The sequence below is a fragment of the Rhinolophus sinicus genome, chromosome 1 (genome assembly GCF_057876585.1).
Source record: "Rhinolophus sinicus isolate RSI-liver-muscle chromosome 1, RSI-T2T, whole genome shotgun sequence".
Classification (NCBI taxonomy): domain Eukaryota; kingdom Metazoa; phylum Chordata; class Mammalia; order Chiroptera; family Rhinolophidae; genus Rhinolophus; species Rhinolophus sinicus.
The window spans coordinates 76,868,255-76,882,762 of NC_142501.1; the positions used below are offsets into that span (position 1 = coordinate 76,868,255).

At 36.0% G+C, this 14,508-nt stretch overlaps 1 protein-coding gene across 17 annotated transcripts in view; it reads right to left on the bottom strand.

Annotated features, from left to right (window-relative positions):
- Positions 1-14,508, bottom strand: part of PPFIA2 (PPFI scaffold protein A2) — a 456,741-nt gene that overhangs the window by 71,221 nt on the left and 371,012 nt on the right. For all 17 annotated transcript variants that reach the window (XM_074325351.2, XM_074325350.2, XM_088800983.1 and 14 more), the window contains one exon: positions 12,172-12,323. In XM_074325351.2, the coding sequence (XP_074181452.1) occupies positions 12,172-12,323 (152 nt within the window). The remainder of the gene's footprint in view (positions 1-12,171; positions 12,324-14,508) is intronic.

Sequence of the window (14,508 nt, forward strand, 5' to 3'; positions counted from 1 at the left end):
ATACAATATAATACATATAATACAATATATATAACATAATATAACATATATAATATAATACCGTGTCTTATTTTACTGTAAGACCGGGTATGATATGATATGATATATGATATACTATTAATATAATACTGGGTTTTGTATTAAATTTTTTTTAAGTTTATTGGGGTGATAATTGTTAGTAAAGTTACATAGATTTCAGGTGTACAATTCTGTATTACATCATCTATAAATCCCACTGTGTGTTCACCACCCAGAGTCTGTTCTCCTTCCATCACCATATATTTGATTCCCTTTATCCTCATCTACCACCCTCCCCCCTTCCCCTCTGATAATCACTAAACGATTGTCTGTGTCTATGAGGTTTTGTTTCTCATTTGTTTGTCTTGTTCTTTTGTTGTTTTTGGTGTATATACCACATATCAGTGAAATCATATGGTTCTCTGCTTTTTCTGTCTGACTTATTTCGCTTAGCATTATAATCTCAAGATCCATCCATGTTGTCACAAATGGTCCTATTTTATCTTTTCTTACCACCGAATAGTATTCCATTGTGTATATATACCACAACTTCTTTATCCATTCATCTATCGAAGGACATTTTGGTTGTTTCTATGTCTTGGCCATCATAAATAAAGCTGAAATGAACATTGGAGCACACTTGTCTTTATGGATAAATGTTTTCAGATTTTTTTGGTAGATACCCAGGAGAGGGACTGCTGGGTCATATGATAATTATATTTGTAATTTTTTGAGGAACCTCCCCACTGCCTTCCATAACGGCTGCACCAGTCTGCATTCCCACCAACAGTGTATAAAGGTCCCTTTTTCTCCACAGCCTCTCCAACACTTGTTACTATTTGTCTTGTTGATGATAGACATTCTGACTGGGGGGAGGTGATATCTCATTGTGGCTTTTATTTGCATTTCTCTGATGGTTAGTGACGTTGAGCATTTTTTCATATGTCTATTTGCCATTTGTATGTTCTCTTTGGAGAAATGTCTCTTCAGGTCCTTTGCCCATTTTTCAATTGGGTTGTTTGTTTCTTTTGTTATTGAGTTGTATGCCTTCCTTGTATATTTTGGATATTAGCTCCTTATCAGAGGCACTGTTTTCAAAAATCTTCTCCCATTCAGTTGGTTGCCTCTTTATTTTGTCGATGGTTTCTTTTGCTGTGCAGAAGCTTTTAAGTTTGACATAGTCCCATTCACTTACTTTAGCTTTTACTTCCCTTACGTTTGGAATCAAATTCATAAAATGCTCTTTGAACCCAAGATCCCTAAGTTTAGTACCTATGTTTTCTTCTATGCAGTTTATTGTGTCAGGTCTTATGCTTAAGTCTTTGATCCATTTTGAATTAATTTTGGTACATGGTGACAGATAGCAGTCCAGTTTCATTCTTTTGCACGTGGCTTTCCAATTCTCCCAGCACCATTTATCGAACAGGCTGTCTTTTCTCCATTGCATGTTTTTTGCTTCTTTGTCAAAAATTATCTGTTCATATTATGTGGTTTTATTTCTGGGTTCTCAATTCTATTCTATTGGTCTATGTGTCTGTTTTTCTGCCAATGCCATGCTCTTTTCATTATTGTTGCCCTGTAATACAAGCTGAAGTCCAGGAGTGTGATACCTCCAGCATTGTTTTTTTTTTCTCTTAAGATTGCTTTGGCTATTCAGGGTCTTTTGTGGTTCCAAACAAATCTGATGATTTTTTGTTCTAGTTCTTTTAAAAATGCCATTGGGCTTTTTTATGGGGATCGCACTAAATCTGTAAGTTGCTTTGGGTAATATGGCCATTTTAACTATGTTGATTCTTCCAATCCATGAGCACAGAATGTCTTTCCGTTTCTTTGTCTCTTCTTCAATTTCTTTCAAAAATGTCTTATAGTTTTCAGCATATAGGTCTTTCACATCCTTGGTTAAGTTTATTCCAAGGTATTTTATTCTTTTTGCTGCAATTGCAAAAGGAATTATATTTCTTTATTTCTTTTTCTGAGATTTCATTGTTAGTATATAGGAATGCAAAGGACTTTTTTTTTTTTTTTTTTTTTGTAAGATTTTATTGGGGAAGGGGAACAGGACTTTATTGGGGAACAGTGTGTACTTCCAGGACTTTTTTCCAAGACAAGATGTTGTCCTTTCAGTCTTAGTTGTGGAGGGTGCAGCTCAGCTCCAGGTCCAGTTGCTGTTGCTAGTTGCAGGGGACACAGCCCACCATCCCTTGTGGGAGTTGAAACCGGCAACTTTGTGGTTGAGAGCCCTCACTCCAACCAACTGAGCCATCCGGGAGCTCAGCGGCAGCTCAGCTCAAGGTTCCGTTTTCAATTTTAGTTGCACGGGGAGCTGCCCACCATCCCTTGCGGGACTCGAGGAATTGAACTGGCAACCCTGTATTTGAGAGCCCACTGGCCCATGTGGGAATCAAACCAGCAGCCTTCGGAGTTAGGAGCATGGAGCTCTAACTGCCTGAGCTACTGGGCCAGCCCTGCAATGGACTTTTGTATGTTGATTTTTGTAGCCGGCAACTTTACTGTATTCTTTGGTTGTTTCTAATAGCTTTTTGGTGGAGTCTTGGGGTTTCCTATGCATAGCATCATGTCACCTGCAAAGAATGACAATTTAACTTCTTCATTCCCAATTTGGATGCCTTTTATTTCTTTCTCTTGCCTGATGGCTCTGGCGAGGACTTCCAACACTATGTTGAAAAGCAGAGGTGACAGGAGACAGCCCTGTCATGTTCCTGAACGTAGAGCAAAGGGCTTCAGTTTTTCACCGGTAATTATGAGATTAGCTGAGGGTTTGTCATATACGGCCTTTATTATGTTAAGGTATTTTCCTTCTACACCTATTTTATTAAGTGTTTTAATCATAAATTGATGTTGTATTTTGTCATGCTTTTTCTGCATCAATTGATATAATCATATGATTTTTGTCCTTCATTTTGTTTATGTGATGTATCACATTGATGGATTTGCATATGTTGAATCATCCTTGTGCCTCGGGGATGAACCCCACTTGGTCGTGATGAACAATCTTTCTAATGGATTGTTGTATTCGATTTGCTAGAATTTTGTTTAGGATTTTTGCATTTGTATTTATCAGAGATATTGGTCTGTAGTTTTCTTTTTTTGTGTTATCCTTTGGTATCAGGGTAATGTTGGCCTCATAAAATGAGTTAGGGAGAACTGTCTCTTCTTCAATTTTTTGGAAGAGTTTGAGCAGGGCTGGTTTTAGGTCCTCTTTAAAGGTTTGGTAGAATTCACTAGTGAAGCCATCTGGTCCTAGACTTTGCTTTTGGGAAGGTTTTGGATGACTGATTCAATTTCGTTACTGGTGATCAGTCTATTTAGATTTTCCAATTCTTCATGGTTCAGCCTAGGAATGCTACATGTTTCTAAGAACTTGTCCATTTCTTTTAGTTTATTGAATTTGTTGGCATATAGGCCTTCATACTATGCTTGGATGATCCTTTTTATTTCTGTGGCATCCGAGAAAACGTCCCCTTTTTCATTTCTGATTTTGTTTATTAGTGTCTTTTCTCTTTTTATCTTAGTGAGTCTAGCCAAGGGTTTGTCAACTTTGTTAATCTTTTCAAAGAACGAGCTCTTTGTCACATTAATTTTTTCTATTGTCTTTTTTATCTTTATTTCATTTAGTTCTGCTCTGATTTTTGTTATTTCCTTTCTTCTGCTGACCTTGGGTTTCATTTGTTATTTTTTTTCTAGTTCTTTAAGGTGTATTGTGAGGTTATTTATTTGGTATTTTTCTTGTTTTTTGAGATAGGCCTGTAATGATATAAATTTCCCTCTTAAAACTGCTTTCATTGCATCCCCAAAATTTTGGTAGGATGTATTTTCATTCTTATTTGTTTCTATGTATCTTTTGATCTCTCTAATTTCTTCTTTGACCCAGTCATTCTTTAAAAGTATGTTTTTTAATCTCCATGTATTTGTGGTTTTTCCTTTCTTTTGCAGTTGATATCCAATTTCAAAGCCTTGTGATCAGAGAATATGCTTGGTATGATTTCAATCTTCTTAAATTTGCTGAGGCTAGTTTTATGTCCAAATATATGGTCTATCCTTGAAAATGTTCCGTGTACACTAGAAAAAATGTAGTCTGATGTTTTAGTATGAAGTGCTCTATAAATGTCAATTATGTCCACTTCATCTAACGTGTCATTTAGGGCTGCTATTTCATTATTTATTTTCTGTTTGGATGACCTATCCATAGCTGTCAATGATGTATTTAGATCCCCTAGTATAATTGTGTTTTGGTCAATTTCTCCCTTTAGTTCTGTTAGTAGTTGCTTGGTATATATCGGTGCTCCCTGATTGGGGGCATAAATATTGATGACAGTTATGTCTTCTTGTTGTATAGTCCCCTTTACCATTATGAAATGCCCATCTTTCTCTCTTCTTACATTTTTCACCCTGAAGTCTGTTTCATCTGATATCAGTATGGATACACCTGATTTTCCCTGGATACCATTTGCTTGAAGTGTCAATTTCCACCCTTTCACTTTGTGTCTATGCTTGTCCTTATAGCTGAGATGTGTCTCTTGGAGACAGCATATGGTTGGGTTTAGTTTCTTCATCCAATCTTCTACTCTGTGCCTTTTTATTGGTGAGTTCAGTCCATTTACATTTAGGGTGATTATTGATATGTGAGGATTTCCTATCATTCTATCTTTAGTTTTCTGGTAAGACTCTGTCTCCATTGTTTCTTTGCCTTTTTGTTGTTGTCTATTATTTCTGTGTGGTGGCATTCTATGATTTTTCCCTCTGTTTCTTCTTTTATTACAGTATATATTTCAATTCTGGATTTTTTTGTTTTGAGTGGTTACCCTTAAGTTTATGTAAAAGAAAGTTTGATATTTACAGTATTCCATTTTCTTCAGCATGCTTATTTTCTCCATTCCCATATTCCAGTTCAGGCCTTTACTCTCCCCCTTTTTATGTTTTCATTGCCACAAATTGTTCCTGTTGATTGTGGTCAAATAGCGTCCTTTAGTATTTCTTGTAGTGCAGGTTGTGTATTAGAAAATTCCCCCAGCTTCTGTATGTCTGGAAAGGTCTTTATTCCTCCTGCATATATAAAGGATATCTTTGCTGGGTATATTATACTTGGCTCATAATTTCTCTCTTTCAATAGTTTGAATATTTGTTCTACTCCCTCCTGGATTGTAGAGTTTCTCTTGAGAAATATGATGATATTCCAATGGCTTTCCTTTGTAGGTCACTGTCTTCTTTTCCCTGGCTGCCTTGAGGATTCTTTCTTTGTTGTTGATTTTTGGCAGCTTCAATACAATGTGCCTTGGAGAAGGCCTGTTGGGATTGAGGTCATTAGGTTTTCTATTTGCTTCTTGGATTTGAGGATCCAGTTCTTTCCACAAGTTTGGAAAGTTCTCATTGACTATTTGTTTGAATATACTCTCTGTTCCCTTCTCTCTTTCTTCTCCTTCTGGCATGCCCATTATTCTTATATTACTCTTTCTGATGGAGTCAGAAAATTCTTGTAGAGTTCTTTCATTTCCTTTAAGTCTCAAGTCTCTTTCTTCTTCCATCCATGTCATTTCCAGGTTTCTATCTTCGATGTCACTGATTCTTCCCTCCATCTGGTAAAATCTACTACCTAAGCTGGCTATTTCATTCTTCATTTCTTCTACTGATTTCTTAATCTCCAGAAATTCTATTTGGTTCTTTTATAAAATTTCAATCTCTTTGGAAAAATGTTCATGTTGTTCTTTGATTATGTTTCTGAGTTCATTAAACTATCTGGCTGTGTTTTCTTCCATCTCATTGAGTTTTTCAGAACTGCAATCTTGAATTTTCTGTCATTTAAGTCACATATTTCCATATCTTTAAATTCATTTTCTGGAGACTTTCCACTTTCTTTCTGAGCTGTCTTATTCATGGCACTTAATGATTTATTGTTTCTCTTTCTAGACATCTATAGGAGTGGGTTCTGCAACAGGTTGATAGGAAGAGTTCTTTCTTTTGTTTTCCAGTATGTGTTGGTAGAATGTTTTATTTTCTCTCTGACTGCAGCCTTTTTTCTCTCTCACACTGTAGTGTTATGTTTTCTCTGCTCTATTCCAGCTTCTCACACAATGCGGGGATTCCCTGGAAGGTGGGCTTCTCCTCTGTTAACAGTTCATCTGGGTCACAGGGCGCCACATCTGTGTGGGGATGCAGAGAGCTTTTGAAGTTCCAAAGCGCTTCTTGCACCAGATTCAGAGCCGGTGTGTTTCAGCAGTTCTGTTTACTCCTGCAGGGATCCACCCAGATAGGTAGAGACAGAGGCGGGGTGAGTTGTGAGAGGTGCCCCAGAGCAATGGCGGAAACCACCACCACAGCCGGTCCTGCTTCCACAGCTCCCGCCCCTTTGCTGGAACTAGTTGGGCTGCGAATCTGTGTCTGCGGTTCACAGTTCTCAGAATAGCAAATATTCTGTTCTTTTGATCTGACACTGCTACTGTTCTGCTTCTAGCATTGGGCAGGGGGGGCGGGGTGAGCTCTGCGAGGGTAGGGAGGGGGCGGCTATCTCAGTTTCTAAGGCTTCCGTTCTCTGCTCGGCAGTGAGGGCTTAAACCACCGTTTTCAGCCTTCTTCCCTCCGTCTTTGCTCCGAGGTCTCTGCTGTGAGCGTTGGGTTCAGTCATGTTATATGCTGTCCCCTCAGCCCTGTGGGCCACAAGTGGAGCCCTAGCAGTATGATTTCTTCCCTCTCCCACAGCTGTGGTAGTTCCAGGATGCCTAAAGGTTATTTCTGTAGTGTGCCTCTTAGTCTTGCCTGTCTGATGTGCAGGGAATCCATTATGGAGTTATAGTTGTGCAATTTGTTGTAAATTCCAGGGAAGATTTCAAGAGTTCACCTCACACAGCCATTTTTATGACATAATTTTTGCTCCAAAAAACACATTAAAGCTAATTGTCAGTCTAGGTCTTAGTTTTGGGGAAACCGGGTAAGAGAAGAGTGGGCTGTTCTGGGGCAGCATTGGAATACAAGAGACTTGACTTTCCTCCCAGCACTTCCAGCTGTTTTGGGCAATGATGCCACTGGCGACACCCCCAAGTGTTCACAAACTCCTGGGAATTCAGAAGGTGTAGTCTGGTGGTTTGGACCATGGAGCACTGGATGATGGGTGAGGAAAGCCTGTCCACAGGAGGCTGGGGATCCAGGGTTTCAAAGCCTGCTGGTGACTGGAGCCTGGGGAGGCAGGGCCATGCACCATGGGATTCTGGGATACCCAGCCTCAGCTGCCAATGGCTACGATCATGTGACCACCCTGAAATGACTATCACCTCTAATCTTAGAAACCCTTCATCTGCCATCTTCAATCGGTCAGATACTTTTTTATGATAAACCTTAGTTATTTTATAAAAACAATTAACTGTGAAAATTGTAATATCTACAATAATGTGTAACGATGGTAATTTTTATTATCTTTATAAACCTCTGGAGTTTTTTTCCTCATTAACTTTCATATTGTAATAAATAAATCCTAAAACTTCCAAAAAATAAATAGTTCTACTTTTTTGTATATTTTGCTCACATTAGGTAAACCTTCATTTTATTAATTTTCTTTAAATTTTAAAGTTACTAAACAACAAAATAATAAGGATTTTATAGTTCCCTTTTTGGTCTGGGTAGTTATAAGTTCTTCTAGTTATCAATTTATTTTGGTTGGTGGACTTCCTGACATTTTCTTGCATGTCTATGCCATTCACTTATATCTATCATTTGTTATAGATATACCTGTTGACCAAAATATTTAAAAATTGATTTTTAGAAAGAGATATATTTCAGATATATTTTTTCTTTCTTCACATCCTCATAAATACAATTGTGAGTGTATTACCATCGTCTTGAATTGCTTTGATAATATTTAATGTCCTAACCAATCTTCCATACTGACTAAGACTAAACTTGTTTCTAGAATTTTAACAGTAGTTTGTGTGAAAGTCAGGTTGTAGTATGTTGTAAAATGATTGGCAGATGGGGAAGTAAAAATACTAGTTGTGGACAGCTCATTGTAGTTTAGATATTAACGGTATATGAAAGATAAGAGTTAATAGGTCGGGAAGATGGCAGGATCAATTGCTGACTTTTAAAATACAGATTAGACATGGAAATGTTTAAATATTAATAGAAATATCAGAGATACATTCATATAGATGTGTAAATCAGGAAAAAAAATGTTCTGTGATCATCAAAAAAATGTTCTAGGCTTCTAAGTCTTAAGAGGATACTGCCACACCCCGGATCTATGCTCCAGGAAGTCAGCAGTACTAACTGGCCCTGTTGCCTCCATGCGCCTCCATGAGACTGGCAGATCTGTTTCTGCATCTTTTCATTTTGGGACTTGTAATATAGAAAAAGAGGGAATAATAATAATAAAGGAACGAGAAAAAGAAAAACTAAAACCAGATCTCCAAATCTGCTAGAAGGAATACTTCCTCTGTCAGGACACTGCCCAAATTCAATTGTGACTTTCAGGAAGTCTTGGCTCATATGCATGTTTTATCTTTCCTATATAGTACTTAACATTTTAATTTGAATGCTTTAAATGGAGAAACAAAGGCTGATTGATTCAATTTAGTGTACTTCACTCCCTGTTATTTTCTACCCTGCCCATAACCTGATACACCTAGTAGACATTTACAAATCCTGCTGCTACATTATGGGCAATAATACTATGAACAAGAACTGTCAAACCCTTCAATAAGAGTAGAATGAATTTTCTAAAACATACCTGAAAACTTGAAATCTCCCATCACTACTCAACTTTTCTCTGTGCTACTTTTGTGACTTAAGGGAATAATCACCAACGATTTGGAAAACACGCTATAATCGATTTCTAGAATAAAATCATTTTGTTTGGTCTCTATCAGCTTTATTCAAGAGTTTTTTGATGTGTTGACTCCTTTGAGCTTTGCTGTTTCCATAATTATATTGCCTCTGCTAGGAGCACACTTGTAAAAACTGATTATATGTAGTACATTGAGTTTCATTCTTCATGGTTAGGGGTTATCACTGCAGCTACACTGACTGATCTATCACATCTGAACTTTACCTTATTAACCTACATTTTCAGATTGTTTTATATAAGGCAAATAACCCGCCCTTTTCAAATATTCTCCTCTGTGAATCACTAAGAATTTCTCCCTTGTCCTTTATCATTCCTGATGGAACCAAGTGAACATTTTCATAGTTTGATTTAGATAGTTTCCTTCCTCCATACCGTAATTCACTTAAAGGCATTTAATTTAGTTACTCTCAGGTTAACTTATATTTCTCTGTTCTTAAAAGCTAAACTCTTTAACTAAGAGTTCTAATTCTTAGGACATGGTCCAAAATTTCTAATTTAGTTCTTTGACATCATTATCCCTCTACCATATGACTTTCCATGCCACCTTTTCTTATCTCCTATTTCTATTTTCATCGGTAGAAGAAAGAACATTGACTTGCTCCTGTTTCTGAATTTTCCAGATGAAGACACTAAAATCATAATTACTAGAGATACTTCCCTAGTTTCTTCTAGGGTGTGAATGAGTAGCACTAGGTGGTAGCCCCGAGTTAGTAAGTTTTCATGGTCTTCCCCTCACAAGCTGGATACACCTTCCAGGATAAAAATACACCTAAGTCCATATCCCTTAACCAAAAAAACAGTGGTGCGTACCATCTACCACTTTCTTTGGTACAAAGATGGTTTCTTGGAAACTACGTGTGGCTATGTTATCTTCTTATTTACTCAAGTCTTATTTTCAATAAAGGCTTTTAATTTTTGGTTTCTCCAGGAACTTTAAATACCTTCAATGTAGCATCTATATACAAGACCCAGAGATATAGATATTTGTCTTTGTCTTCATCAGTATTGCAGTCCTTACCATTCTGCTGATTTTAATTTTGTTTATATTCTACCTCTGTTCTACGGAGTAAAACAAAATTGCTCAGAGCTCAGAAATCTTATAATTATCACTAGTCTATGACTTGGATGGAGTTGATAACAATGTGATTATAATTGACTCCCTTTTCATCTGTTCTGAAACAGAAACACACAATCTCTGAAAATGGGTAAGAAAGTCTAGGTTTCTAAAAGGCTCTATATTTTTCTAAATATAAATCATATCTTAGACCCCCTGATTTTGATTTTGATACAATATTGTTGGCGAAATTCCTCATCAAAGTTAAATAAATAAAATAGAAAAATCTTAGTGAAAAGGCAATTAACTACATTTAAAAGGCAAAAGTAAATTATGAAACCTAAGATGAACATATATGGTGAAATAAAAAATTACCATGTTAGCAAAATAAATATTTTAAAATAATTAACTATCAACACCAAAACAATGTCTTGGAATGTATATTTTATATCCCCAAAATAACCATATTCCCTCTTCTTTCATTATGCAATAATGTATTTTTAAGAGACTAAGGGGTCTATTCTTGAGAAATGGAAATACAAAGAGGACTTAATTCTCCTGCTGAATAACATTTGATTGCACAGCTAGCTGCATATCAGTTTCCCATGGCTTCTGATGCTCTGAGTGGGTTTCACACTGTGAAAGTTAGGAAAGACATTTTTGAATACTATAGATGCAGATACTACCGTGTTTCCCCTAAAAAAAGGCCCAGCCTGACCATCAGCTCAAATACGTCTTTTGGAACAAAAATTAATATAAGACGGGGTCTTATTTTAATATAAAACCCTGTCTAATATAATATAATATAATATAATATAATATAATATAATATAATATAATATAATATAATACCGGGTCTTATATTATTTTTTGCTCCAAAAGATGCATTAGAGCTGATGGTCCAGCTAGGTCTTATTTTCGGGGAAACACAGTATAGTTCTATGCCTGCAAACATGAATACTATTCTCAGAAATTCTTTTGGGGCCAGGGCAAGAAACTAAACCTAGTCCTTGAGGCATTGCTTGTGAATAATCATTCCTTTATTTGAGAAACCAAAGGGAGTACTAAGAAACCTGTGTCATTCTATTTAGCACTTATCACTGGAGGTAGGAACTAAATCATTGAATTCTAGTTCTAAGTTAAACAGAAAGTGAAGAGGGAAAAATAGAAGATGAAATCATGAATTACTAAGATGATGAAAGGAAAATTTAAAGGAAAAAATATATAGAAAGACACCAAATAAAAAGCCAAGTGTATATATCATTTCAGGAAATAATTACATTTCACATATTCTCTGTCTCTCTCTGTCTCTCTGTCTCTGTCTGTCTCTCTCTGGCTATCTCTGTCTCTCTGTCTCTGTCTCTCTGTCTCTGTGTCTCTCTGTCTCTCTCTCTCTCTGTCTCTCTCTGTTTCTCCCTCTCATTTCTCTATCCATTTATCCATCCATCCATTCATCTGTCTTCCATCCATCCATGCATGCATCAATCTATCTATCTATGCATATATGTTTATATAATAACCCAAGATCATTTCAAATGTATTGATATACATTCTTCAATTAGTCACTGACAATGGCTGATTATAACATGATCTCTACAGCCCTATTCCTTCCTCCATCCTTCCAGCTACATACTGTAGAGTTTGTTAGTGGAAAATTGTGATAGCTTTAACCAAGGAAACCCTGGCCTTTAGATTTTATCCCCTACTTATCATAATGCTTTATTTTGATTTAGAAATTCTTTTGGATTTCTTGTAGTCTTCTCAATTTTTTCCAAAAGAAAAAAAAAGCCTTCAAAATTCACATGACTAAGCTTTTATACACATCTATGCTCTAAGTGAAAGAATACTCAATGGTTTTAAGTTGGTTTTGAAACAGTGGCACTGGATGAGTATCTCAGTTCTGCAAATTATTATTACACATTTACTCATCAGTAAATAAGGATAATAGTAATAACAGAGGATTCTCATGCCTGTCACAGAGTTAGCATTAAATAAATTCTAGCTGTTGTTATGAACAGAGAAATGGAAGGTACTGAAAGTTTTACAATACAGTATTCTCCACCTGTAATTTTTATCAAGCATTTTTTCAGCTGAATTGGATTTACACAGTTGATTACGATAGAAAGTTTGTCAAGTAGGTAAAAGAAAAAAATGAAAAAAAGTGAGAAATGAAGTGAAATGAAAAACATGGACACTCAAAAGTGACCGAAATGAGTAGCAGTGGAAAGTCCAACACACGCATACTTACGGAGCTGCCCAAGTCGAGCTTTTTCTTTTTTACCGAACAAACGTCCTATTGAAGACTTGATTCCTTTCTTCTTGGGAGCTTTGTGAAGAGAGTCTTGGCTACTGTTGGCACTGCCAAGCCCAAGGCTTTCTGGCTCAAGTGAGGCAGATAAACTAGTGCAAAAAACAAAAGAAGGTAAACTGCTCGTTTTGATGTGACATATAAGGTACACAAGGCTTGTTTCGTTTATAAAGGTATGAAAGGAGAAACAAGTGGATTTTAAAGTGATTTTCTCACTTTCTACTCATATTTCTTTGTAAACACACTGAAGTGTGGTTTCCTCAGCCTCAGGGCCCAGAGCCTGCAAATTTTCTCTAGAAAATTTTCTTTTTTTCATATGATTTTTCCCCTTATTTTTCATATAATCTCAAACTAATCAATCATCATAGGTTGGCTTATTAACTACATGTTAAATAACCTTCTGTTATTTAGTACTGGACCCTTTCTTTCTCAGAGTTTGCTTTTAGAATCTTAAACATAATGCCTATGATAAGAAATTTAAGTATAACTAATAATGAAGTTTACACTCAAATCCTAACCTATGGTTTTATCAGATTTTCCTCTAGCTATCTTTCTCGCTCTGTTTTAGAGCTTAATTCATTTAATTTTAAATCATTTGGGTGGGATTTAGAAGCAACAAATTGTATACCCTAGTGATCACTGTATACTTTTTTCTTATAGTTCTCATTCTTTTAGGTACATGATAAGCTGAAATGACTTCCAAGCAGTTGGTCTAGGTTCCATTTCTGTTGAATGCATTTGACACTGTATTAACAGAAGTGATTCAATAGATAGTGGTATACATTTTTTCTACAGCTGTTAAATTGACAATATCATGACAAATTATTTTACTTATTCATCCTAATTAATCTGAGTTCACATTCTCTAAAGTCCAAAAGCAATTGCTTTTCATATGTTACAGTATAATTCACTTTTTTTTTTTTTTTTTTGGAGAGTGAAGAAAGCACATATTGTGACGCATGAGTAAATATTTCTTTTATATCCGAAATTCAAAATAAGCAAAATAGAAAGAAAGAATGCCTGCCAGCACAGAAAAGTGTTTTCAAAAATATTTGCTGTAAAACACATACTATTTAGAGGACAGATTCTTACTTAAAGCATTAATCATTGTCATTATGTTCAGTTATATCAATTATGTGTCCAGAGATGCTGCAGCTGATGACAGCAAAAGGACGTACATTTAACATGTAAACTGCATACTTAGATTTATTTTTATCATTAATTGTTATAGAGATCTACTTTCCATTTGTTAGGTAGATGGAAAAGACAGTATAAATAATCACTATGACAAATGTGATATTTCTCCATGTAAGCTTATCTTTTCCTTTAATATTTTTGCAAATGTGCTGTGTGTTTTTTTTTCTATCTTTCTAAGAACTTTGACTGAGGAGCTGCTACTGCTGGCAGCAGCAGCACTCAAAGGAAGGTGTAAGTTTCAGGCTACTAAAAGTAAGTGAGGCACAGTCACTGACACTGACTTTTCAGACCTAAATACCCTTACAGTATAAGCCAAATTGATATCTTGTTCTTAAGGGGAAGCAGAATATGCCACACTAGAATACGCCACTTTGGTATGTAAATTATTTCAAGTCGAAGACAATCTGAGCCCATCACACTCAGAAGTTTTTTACCTCCCCCCTAATTGCCTAAAAGAATTCAGATGGGGGCCTGTACCAGGAAGACAGCAATTGCCAGGGATAACTTTTTATCTCAGAAGGACTCATCTGCATGACAGGGCAAACATTTGTTACCAAACATCTGCTTTTTTCTTCTTTCTGTGAATTGCCTTCCTCTCTTTGAGAAAGCTGACCCCTTACCCTCTTATCCTTAGCTCAGGATGGTAAGTAAGCCTCAATAAGAGTTTGAATGCCTGGGAGTCTCATATTTTTATGAGGCTCCTCCATGGATAAAATTTCTTTTTCTCCTGTTAATCTGTATTATGTCAATTTAATTATTAGACCAGCCAAAGAACCTAGAAGGAAAGAGGGGGAATGTTTTCCTCCCTTACATTTTACAATCCCATTAGTTTTTGTCACCACTCCTAACAAGTTCTTCCTCTAGCCTGACTCCATTTTAATAGGAAATAGCCACCAAAAATAGAAGACCTGTTCTCACAAATATTGGCGAGTAATAAGACCACAAATATAACTAATTTTAAAAGTAAAATTTTGATCTCAGAATGGAAATGTGTACTTTTTTTTTTAACAAGTAATATTGAGGAGGGGGAGCAGGACAATACGCTGATGGAAAATTAAAGTTCAACTAAAATTTTTTATA